General features: G+C 39.3%; 1 protein-coding gene across 7 annotated transcripts in view; it reads left to right on the top strand.

Annotated features, from left to right (window-relative positions):
• USP16 (ubiquitin specific peptidase 16) overlaps positions 1–11,415 on the top strand; it is a 30,728-nt gene that overhangs the window by 233 nt on the left and 19,080 nt on the right. For 3 of the 7 annotated variants that reach the window (XM_023190118.1, XM_023190134.2, XM_023190103.2), the window contains exons 2-5: positions 2,985–3,086; positions 5,397–5,575; positions 9,588–9,691; positions 11,027–11,130. In XM_023190118.1, the coding sequence (XP_023045886.1) occupies positions 3,026–3,086; positions 5,397–5,575; positions 9,588–9,691; positions 11,027–11,130 (448 nt within the window). In that variant the 5' untranslated portion in view covers positions 2,985–3,025. Of the gene's footprint in view, positions 1–15; positions 41–859; positions 923–2,984; positions 3,087–5,396; positions 5,576–9,587; positions 9,692–11,026; positions 11,131–11,415 lie in introns of those variants that run through there. The other 4 variants (XM_023190131.2, XM_023190126.2, XM_023190107.1 and 1 more) reach the window with 3 other exon arrangements.

Raw genomic sequence — 11,415 nt, 5'->3', positions numbered from 1 at the left:
GCCCCAACTTCGTTCTCTTCTTGAAGGCCCCACTCCTTAGGCACGTAACCCGGCTACTTCCGGTACTGCGATCTCATTGGCTGCGTGTCTTGTCAGTTCCAGAAGCTGGCCAATGAGATGCCGCTGCTGGCGCCTTTCTCGACCCCGTGGACCCCGAGGTTCCCCGGTGGGATCGGAGCAGTTAGAAGCGGAGGAGAGGGGAGTTGTGGCAGGCGCCGAGCAAGTGGGTGGGTGGCGCGTGGCAGGGATTACCCTATGGGTTGGGGCTGGGTTTGCAGCCGTGTTCTTACTGCTAGTAGGAAAAGCAGGATCTGTCACCTATCCAGTTGACTACACCTAGGAGAGGACTGATCTACGCAAAACTTGAAAGCCACGTTAAGACCTGCTGACAAAGTTTTCCACACGCTTACATTTTTAATGGAACCGAGTAGGCAGGGGACGACTGGGAGGGCAGAGAGAGAAGAGACTTGGAATAATATGAGAGCCGGCAAGACTATCTTTGATTTAGATTTTGTACGGAGTCCTGCAAAGAGTCATTTCACTAGGACGCTAATACTCATCCGATGACACTGCTTGAAAAGTGTAGTAAGCTTATTGATGTTTTAGAGCTGATGGAAGTCACAGTATTCTCTCCTCATGACTCATTAGTTGCCTTTATAGTTGTCAGAAATTTACTGGGGCTCTTTCCGCAGCACTGGAGTGACCCCTCTATGTCCTCTGCCTGCAGCAATAAACAATTCGTCTTTCAAGTTTCCTATGGAGTCTGAGCTGCTGCAATCCTAAAACCGGATTTACTAGTGCTGTCTTCACTACTGCAGACTTCTGACTTCTTATTCTTCACTCTTTTCTTTTTCACCAGAACTTGTTTGCTTCATTCTTATGTACCTACCTTTGCACGTTGTAATCATCCTTTATGCCTCAGGTACTATTCTATTTTTCTATTTAAATGCAAGAAGTATTTCGTCAGGACCTACTATGTACTAACATTATGCTGGATATTATAGGCAGTTCCAAAGCTATGCCTGAAACCATCTATTTTTCTAAGAACTTTAGATTCTGCTTAGAGGAATAAGATAAACCCAGATAGAGATTTAAGAAATTCACTAGAATATCTGATAAAGGGACAAGATGACTGGAGCATACCATAAATACTAGAGAAGTTCAGTGGAGAGGTTAATTTAGAGTAGAATGATTGTCTAAGGCTTCCTTGAAATGGAGAGCTTGCTAGATTGGTAAGATTTAGATAGATAGAACATTACAGCTAGAAATCAAAGACATCAAGGCACAGAGGGTACAAAGTGTTTTGGAGTGGAGTACAAGAGACAGACTTGGCCAGGCGCGGTGGCTCACGCCTTTAATCCCAGCACTTTGGGAGGCTGAGGCGGGCAGATCACGAGGTCAGGAGTTCAGACCACCCTGGCCAAGATGGTGAAACCCCCGTATCTACTAAAAATACAAAAATTAGACGGGCGTGGTGGTGGGCTTCTGTAATCATAGCTATTCGGGAGTCTGAGGTAGAAGAAGCATTTGAACCCGGGCGGCAGAGCAAGACTCTGTCTTAAAAAAAAACACAGAGACTGACTTGATTGGCAGGTAAAAAGTGGTGGTCTTGAAACCCAAGCATCTGTGTTTTACCTTTTTTTTTTTTTGTAGAGATAGAGTGTCGCTTTGTTGTTGCCCAGGCTAGTCTTGAACTTCTGGCCTCAAGCGATCCTCCCACCTTGACCTCCAAAAGTGTTGAGATTATAGGCGTGAGCCACCGCATCCAGACAACACCTGCCTTTTAGCTCATTTTTGTTACCCTGTGTGATCTTTCACCATTTTTTTTCCGAGTTTTCTCCTTGAGTGAAATGTCTCTGTTTAAAGTGTTGTTATGAAAATCCGATGTGATAATGTTTGTGAAAGGACTTTGAAGATCGAAAGTAGTATATAATTATAATTTTAGTGAGTTTTTTGTTATTGTTGTTGTTGAGGCATAATAGAGTCAGGATTAGCTGAGCATTGGGGCCAAATTTATACAGGCCTATGGGGCCTATTTATAAAGGCTAAAGTTTAGGGAGTGTGGTCTGGGAAACTGTTAAATGCTTTCAATCAAGAGAATGATATGACAAAAATGGCATAACTGGAAGATGAATCCAGTACTGAACTCCCACAGCGATTAGAGTGAGTTGGATTGGAAGCAAGAACTTGGGTGCTATTTTTTGTATTTATTTTTAAAATCTATAATTCTAGATAGGTAGACCTATATGTACTTTTAGCACTTTTCTTGTTTTCTAAGTTTGAATTGTTGACTAAAAAGGTGAAGATGTGATGTGCAGCTAGATTTGTCATAGCCTTCCAAAGTGGCTTTGGCAATAATGTAATAATGTAAATAGTCAAGAATGCAGTTGTAATCATTTTCCATTTAGCTGATATGCATAGGAAATCCTGGTGTGGAAAATGCACAACAGTGTATCACTTTTTGTATTTAGCTTTGAAGCTATGTTGGAAGATTTCTAACTCCCTTCAGGAGGTTGTTGTCAGAATTATTTTTAATTTTTATTAGATAAATTATCAATTTAATTTGCCTAGACTGCAGAGCTAAGAAAAGTAGCTTAGAAGGAAAGGAAATCAGTTTTCTGATTAAAGTGCCACCATTATTTCACATGTATGTAGTGGGGAGTCAGCTTCCTAAGAGTATCAAGTTCTGAGACTGTTCAAGACCTGTGTAAGAAGACCAGGGTTCTCTCCTGACCTTTTACATGTGTTGAAAACCTCTTAAGCTTGCTAAGAATCAGTTTCCTACACTATGAAAAACAGGGGAGATAACTATTCTATCTACTTCAGTTCCTATTGAAAATTAGATGATTATATGTGATTGGTCTTTATAAATTACAGTGTGATAGACACGCATCATATATGTGGCTTCATTATTTTACTGTCTCCTAGAGAAATATAGGACATACTTTCTTTTTTGTTCAAGCTAACTTTATCTTGTTTTCTAGATTGTTATTTTGTGTCAGTAAGTAATCCATAAAGTGCCAACATGGGGAAGAAACGGACAAAGGGAAAAACTGTTCCAATCGATGATTCCTCTGAAACTTTAGGTATATTTCATTGACTGAATCTTTAATGTTTATATCTTTAAATGAATATGTTTTAAAATATGAAAATGGTATAAAACTGCACATTATTGTTATCTGCATTTTAATGTAATGTTTATAATCTATATGTCATTTAAGAGTCTTCTACTACTTCTACTTTTTTTTTTTTTGGAGAAAGAGTCTCGCTCTGTCACCCCGGCTGGAGTGCAGTGGTGCAATCTCAGCTCACTGCAACCTCCGCCTCTCAGGTTCAAATGATTCTCTTGTGCCTCAGCCTCCGAGTAACTGGGATTACAGACATATCCCACCACAGCTAGCTAATTTTTTTTTTTTTAAATAGAGACAACGTTTTCCTATGTTGGTCAGGCTGGTCTTGAACTCCTGGCCTCAAGTGATCCGCCTGCCTCAGCCTCCAAAAGTGCTGGGATTACACGTGAGAGTCACTGTGCCCAACCTTCTACAACTTTTTTTTTTTTTTTTCCTGAGACGGAGTCTGGCTCTGTTGCCCAGACTGGAGTGCGGTAGCATGATCTCAGCTCACTGCAGCCTCTGCCTCGTGGGTTCAAGCGATTCTCCTGTCTCAGCCTCATGAGTAGCTGGGATTACTGGTGTATTCCACCACACCCAGCTAATTTTTGTATTTTTAGTAGAGATAGGGTTTCACCGTGTTAGCCAGGCTGGTCTTGAACTCCTAACCTCAAGTGATCCGCTTGCCTCAGTCTCTCAAAGTTCTGGGATTACAGGCATGAGCCACCGTACCGTACCGGACCTTCAACAACATTTTTAATGGCGTATTACTGCATTGACCAAAGACCATGGATATTTCATAATTTATTTAGATAATTTTCTACTGTTACAGATTTAGGTAATCTTTAACTTTTTAGTATTATGAATGGCTCAGTAGTAAACAACTTTATAGCTAAATCTCTGTGTACATTTGAATATTTTCCTACTACACATATATAATTTTTTAATCGAAGGGTATCAACATTTTCAAGGCTCTTTTGATTCTGTTGCTAAATTGCCATCCAGGAATGTTTTACTAATTTCCAGGCCCCCTAGCAGCATAGAAAAGTGCCCATTTCCCTGAACCTTCATCAGCACTGGTTAGTATCATCTGTAAAAATCTGTGCTGATTTGATAGTTGAAAAAGGGTACCTTCTTTTTCCAGTTTGTATTTCTTTGAGTACTGAGATTTGGTAGTTTTTCCACATGATCTCAGTTGCATTTATATTTCTTTTCTTGGTGCAAGATCATTGGACATAAAGCTAATTATGCCACTTGACTAGTTTCTAAACCTCCAATGTTCCTGAAACGACTCAGCACTTTAGAGTCATTTGCAAAGCTCTTTACTTATCTTGGCCCCAACAGAGTTTTCAGCCTCAGGGTCAACTGCTCATTTTTACACATTGTGTAACTCCATCATCTGGGGAGACAGCATGCACTTTTACATGTTTTTGTTCTTGGCATTGGCATTTTCAGATTGCGCTTCACTCCCTGAGGTCATAGTTTAAAGTGTGAGCCATGAAGTCAGAAAGACTTGAGTATAAATTCTGACATAGATACTCAGTAGTTATGTGGGCAGTAAATCTTAGTTTTCTCATTTGTCTTTGGGAACAATAGTGTCTTCTAGGGTGATTGTAAGGATTAAATGAGATAATGTATGCAAAACATTTAACAAAGTTCATAGAACGTATTTAATTAATATCAGCAATTTTTATTACTATTATTATCTTCTAGGATTGCACAGATATTACCTCCCCTGTGACACTTTTGGTGACTTTAGCCTTCTCTTCTTTTGCTGCTACACCATGTTTCAGAGATTTTTATACATTAATTTATTTAGCTGCCTTTCCTTCCAGAATGTGAGCTACTCAAAGAAAAGAGCTGTGACTTGGTCAATTTTGGGCTTCTGAGCATCTGGCACAGTGCCTGCCCTGTAGTAGGTGTACCATTGACTGAAGGATGTTTTCTACAAATCTTTAAAGATAAAGAGAATCATAAATATGATAAAAGTCCTTAATTTAAAGGAAATAGCCAAATAAATTGAAATGAATTTGTAGTGGGGAACAGTGGTGGTTATATTTAGGACTTTAAGAAAGCGAAACTTCACAAATTTGTATCAAATCTGTTTCTGACATATTCATCTCGTATTATTCAAACATCAAACAATTTTAAGTTCAGAATATCTAACAGTTACTTTTATAGAGTAAATTTCATATTTGAAATGTGAATCAAGGGTAAGTTTTGAGATAAACTGAAGAAAGTCATTTTTGACCCTATATATTCCTTCTCTATTATTTGTTTTAATAGAACCTATGTGCAGACACATTAGAAAAGGATTGGAACAAGGTAACTTGAAAAAGGCTTTAGTGAATGTGGAATGGAATATTTGCCAAGACTGTAAGACTGACAATAAAGTGAAAGATAAAGCTGAAGAAGAAACAGAAGAAAAGCCTTCAGTTTGGTTATGTCTTAAATGTGGCCATCAGGTATGCTTACTTTTAAGATCTATATGAGATTTTAGAAAACTCTTTGAACTTACTTTAGAAAGTATTACTTGAAAGTACAGTCTGGATAAAAGGATACTAGTAACATAGATCGTGTTCTCTGGGGAACCAGTTCTGAGTCTGAAGTGTGTGTATAGGTGGTGGAGTGCTCTCTGGTACCACACCAATAAAAGTAAGGGAAGCAAGATTAAGCACAGGGAGAAGTTGAATGAAGAGGCAGTGGCAATGGGGTCTCAGCCAGTCCCACAGTGATCTCTGCCTGAATTGAGGCAAGGAGCTAGACCTTTCTATCTGTGTATAGACCAGTCACTGGATGTGGCCTGTCCCTAGAGCAGGAAGTAACCTTGGGCAAGGCAGCTCCCTTTTGTTGAGACCAATTCCTGGGGATGGATGGACTAAACTGTGAGCTCTCAGCCGGCCACATTCTCAGCACCTGGGGGAATGAGTAGTACCTTGATCTTTGGGAGTGAGGGCGTGTCTGGCTAGCACATCACAGTGTCTGCTCTACCAGCTCACAGTTACTACCGTGGTACCAAAGTCAGGGCCTCTCAGTTACCCTTAGTGGTGGCAAGTTAAGCTTATATATTAGGAAATTGGGCTACTAGGCAGTAGTCATGAAGTCATGAGGCTTCAAGATGAGGCAGATAGCCAGTTTTTTTTTTTTTTTTTTTTGAGATGGGGTCTTACTTTGTCACCCAGGCTGGAGTGCAGTGGTGCAATCTTGGCTCACGGCAGCCTCTACCTCCCAGGTTCAAGCAGCTTTCCTGCCTCAGTCTCCAAGTAGCTGGAATTACAGGTGTGTGCCACCACGCCCGGCTGACTTGTATTTTTAGTAGAGACGGGGTTTTGCCATGTTGGCCAGGCCGATCTCAAACTCCTGATTTCAAGTGATCCACCAACCTTGGCTCGCTCAAAGTGCTAGGAATACAGGCGTGAGCCACTGTGCCCAGTTAGGATTTTTTTTTTTTCATTATATGTTTTCAAGTTGAAAATCTTATTGAGGTTGTTATAGATCCATGTGCAGATCTAATAAAGAATACAGAGAAATCCCTATACATTTTGCTCAGATGGTAACATTTTACAAAATGAGTATAATATCACAACCAGGATATTGAGATTGATACAACACACCGATCTCAATCAGATCTCCTGAGTTTGACTTCTCTTTTGTGCATGTGTATGTGTACATGTGTATTACATTCTGTACGCTTTTGTCACCTGTGTAGATTATTCACCACCACAGTCATGATACTAAATAGTTGAACATCACAGGGATCGCTCATACCCACCTCCCTACTGCCACCACTTTCTCCAGCCCCTGGCAACCACCATTCTATTCTGGATTTCTAAATTTAGTCACTTCATCAGAAAGGTTATGTAAATGGAGTCATACAGTTGCAACATTTTGGGATTGCCTTTTTCTTTTTTCGAGACAAGGCCTCACTCTCTCACCCAGGCTGGAGTTCAGTGATAAAATCATGGCTCACGGCAGCCTTCACCTCCCAGGCTCAAGTGATCCTCCCACCTCAGCCTCCCGAGTAGCAGGGACTACACCTGCATGCCACTACTCATGGCTAATTTTTGTAGTTTTTGTAGAGATGTGGTTTCGGTATACTGCCCAGGCTGATCTTAAACTCCTGGACTCAAGTGATCCGCCCACCTGGGCCTCCCAAAGTGCTAAGATGATAGGTGTGAGCCACAATGCCCAGCCAGGATTGGCTTTTTCACTCAGCATAATCACCTGAAGATTTATCAAAGCTGTGTGTATCAAGTTTGTTCTTTTTTTATTCACTGAGTGTATTTTATGGTATATATGTACCAGTTTTTACTGTTTACCTGTCGAATGACAACATCTGGGCTGATCTCATTTTTTGGTGTTCAAATAAAGCCGCTATTAACATTTGTGTACAGGTTTTTGTGTGAACTTAGATTTCATTTCTCTAGGAGAAATGTCCAAGAGTGCACTTGCTGGGTCCTATGGCAATTTAATGTTTAGTTTTTTAAGAAACTGCCAAACTATTTTTTCACAGTGACTCTACTTTTTATATTCTTACTAGCAGTGTATGAATGATTCACTTTTTCTTCATTTTCTTCATTTTTGCCAGCAATTACAATTGTCACAGTTTTTTATTTTAGCCATTGTGAGAGTTATATACTGCTATCTCATTGTGGTCAGTTAAAAAAATCTGTATGTTAGGAAAGAATGTTGTTTACTTGTATTTGAAAGGTTTAATTGTAACCTTTTAAATACATATGGTGAGTATGAATATACTTTGCTATTTCGATTTTTTGGAATATATTTTGTGTTACAAATTTTACTTGCTACCTTTTTAATTCATAAGAGTAAGACAAGTCAGTATTAACTTTTTTCCCGTGAGATACTTTTGGCACTGTAAGCTAATGATTCTTAACTGTTGTCTCAAGACAACTGTATGTTTCAGATGATCTCAAATGATATCGTAATTTTCAAAAATAATATCAAATGTTAATTCATTTATTTTGGAATTAAATGTTGAGTGGGATAAATTAAGCCAATAGTGTTTGGTATCATAGTTAAGGAATTAGAAACTACCAATGTATATTCCTTCTCCAAAGTATATATCTAGCTGCAGTAGAAACAGGACCGGTTGTTGTACTGTGGTCCAAAAGTTGATAGACTGGTTCCAGTAGATACACAGTGAAGGTATGTTTCTTAGCAGTGATTTGACTAGCTGGAAGCAGGAGTTTTGGTCATGTTCTTTCATGAGTAAGCCTATACATCTTTTAGGTACAAGTCTCCCATTTACTTATTTAAATAGTGCTTTTTGACCACCTCCTGTGTTCTAGAATATTTGGTAATATATTAAGTCTATTGCTTTGAGCCTTTGGGATTTATAGTTCAGGGGAGAATGAATATAAATATCAGTAACGTTAGTACAAGGTAAAAAATAAGGAGTGCCACTGGGAATTTACACCATGTTATAGAATTTGTTTAAAGGAAGGAGACAGTATTTTCTCATCTGGGAGATAAGTATAGGCTTCTGGGAGGAGGTGGCTTTTGAGCAAGATCTTAAAGAGTTGGTGGGATTTTGTTAGGTAGCAGTGTTCATAAAGGATTCTGGATAAATAGAATAATGTGAACAAAATTGCATAGTTCTGAAAAGTGCTGAGTGTGTTTTTAGCTGGTCATTGGTATGTGAATAAGAGAATGTGGGAGTTAACACTGGAGAGATATATTGGGGTCAGAGAATGTCAGGTTTGTTTATTAGGGGTTTAAGAGAGCAATTCATAATTTTTGAATTGTATGTGAACAGAGCTTTGTTTTAGGAACATTAAACTAAAAGAATATGCATGTGAAGGAGGAGGCTGAAGTTAGGGGAATGTTTAGGAGACTGTTAAGGAATCCAAACCAGACTTCATGAGTGACTGCGTTAGTGTGGTTTAATTTGGGCTGGAAAGTTGGAAAGGAAGAGTACTTTGAATGCATGGTTTTCTTTTTTTTTTTTATTTTGAGATGGAGTTTTCGCTCTTGTTGCCCAGGCTGGAGTGCAGTGGTATGATATGGGCTTACTGCAACCTCTGCCTCCTAGGTTCAAGCAATTCTCCTGCCTCAGACTCCTAATTAGCTGGGATTACAGACGTGTGCCACCATGCCCGGCTAATTTTTGTATTTTTAGTAGAGACAGGGTTTCACCATGTTGGTCAGGCTGATCTTGACCTCCTGACCTCAGGTGATCCCCCCACCTCGGCCCCCCAAAGTACTGGGATTACAGGTGTGAGCCACTGCGCCCAACAAGTGCATGGTTTTCTAAATACTTTTTGACTTAAATGTTCTCAGTTGCCTGTGCATATTTAAGTTTTAACAAAATGTTGATTCTGGAGTCTGACATTTTCTTTTCAAGATTGTAAGAGTGGCAGAGTTTCATGAGCCACTTCCTTGTTTATGATAGATTTTGCATTCTCCCCTCTTGCTGAATTTTTATGGCTTTGAGGTTTATGATTATGATTTTTTTAGGGCTGTGGCAGAAATTCTCAGGAGCAGCATGCCTTGAAGCACTATCTTACACCAAGATCTGAACCTCACTGTCTGGTTCTTAGTTTGGACAACTGGAGTGTATGGTGAGTTTCGGTTCCTCTGCCTGTTGGGTGGAAATTATTTGAAATGTTGGAGAATAGAAATGTTTAAATATGTTTAAGAAGAAAACAATTTAAAATTTTTGTAGTATGTTTTAAAGTACCCTCACTTTCACAGAGCTGAAGAATGTGGTGTTAGGAGAAGCTTCTACTTGGACGTTTGCACAAACAGAAAAATTGTAACATAGAAGACTTAAGAATCTTTACCTCTTTGTTTTTCTTGCTTGTGATATTATAAGGTATATAGTGGAGATAGGGACGCTAAGAACAAATTTCAGATAAACAAGATTGTAATAAAATTTTGGCTGTAAATTTGCGTGAAAATAAATATCAGGCTGGTATGTCATAGATGCTGCATTGTAACATCATTAGAACAGATTTTTACCTCTTAAAAATCATTTTCACAGTAGTCTTCACTGAATGACATCTTTTTTTTTTTTTTTTTTTTGAGATGGAGTCTCGCTCTGTCGCCCAGGCTGGAGTGCAGTGGCGCGATCTCGGCTCATCGCAACCTCCGCCTCCTGGGTTCAAGCAATTCTCCTGCCTCAGCCTCCCGAGTAGCTGGGATTACAGGCATGTACCGCCATGCCCAGCTAGTTTTTGTATTTTTAGTAGAGACAGGGTTTCAACATGTTGGTCAGGCTGGTCTCAAACTCCTGACCTCGTGATCCTCTCGTGATTCGCATGCCTCGGCCTCCCAAAGTGCTGGAATTACAGGCATGAGCCACTGTGCCTAGCTTGAATGACATCTTTCAATTGTAAATGTTGTTACTTTTGTCTGGCTAACGCAGTGAAACGCCATCTCTACTAAAAATATCAAAAAAAAAAAATCAGCCGGGCGTGGTGGTGGGCACCTGTAGTCCCAGCTATTCAGGAGACTGAGGCAGGAGGGTGGCATGAACCCGGGAGGCGGAGCTTGCAGTGACCATAGATGGCGCCACTGCACTCCAGTCTGGGCGGCAGAGCGAGACTCTGTCTCAAAAAACAAAAAAGAAGTTGTTATTTTTGTTAGTGTAGTTCTGTATTTTAAAATATATGTAGAAAAATCTTTTGACTTCAGTGTTATAACCAGTAAAGTAAAATATTTGGGGTATTTCATCGTACTACTTATATGCAGCTGTAATTCTGGCAAATCTTAGTAATAATAAACCAGAGTAAATATGCACTGTCTTCTTCAGGAAAACAGAATTTTTATGTTCAGTTTCTTTAATAGAATAAGTTGGCAGTTACACACTTTGGATTCCAGGAATTATTATTTATCTCCCCCTTTTTAGTTGTCAGTTTGTCATTTTTCTTTCTGTGATTTTTTTTGGGACACAGGTGTTATATATGTGATAATGAGGTCCAGTATTGTAGTTCAAACCAATTGGGTCAAGTGGTTGATTATGTTAGAAAACAAGCTGGCATTACAACTCCAAAGCCAGGTAAAATAATTTGTTTCTTTAATATATACCAAATGTTGATTTATGTATCTGCTTATACTTAAATTTGTTATACTACCTAGTGTTACATACAGCTGAGTAACATTAGTTATGGTTGATTTCAAACTATGAAACTTTTTAGTTTCAGGTGTTAGAAGGGATGTAATAAATGGTCTAGTCAGATGTGATGAAGGCCATAGACTAAGGTAATGACCAATAGAACTGTTCCCATAACCCTAGCCAGGCTTACTATAGACTTGCCTTACACTGTTCTTACTGTCGTAATTT

The sequence above is a fragment of the Piliocolobus tephrosceles genome, chromosome 19 (assembly GCF_002776525.5).
Source record: "Piliocolobus tephrosceles isolate RC106 chromosome 19, ASM277652v3, whole genome shotgun sequence".
Taxonomy (NCBI): Eukaryota; Metazoa; Chordata; class Mammalia; order Primates; family Cercopithecidae; genus Piliocolobus; species Piliocolobus tephrosceles.
The sequence above is the reverse complement of the archived record's forward strand: the minus strand, read 5'-3'. Positions and strand labels throughout refer to the sequence as shown.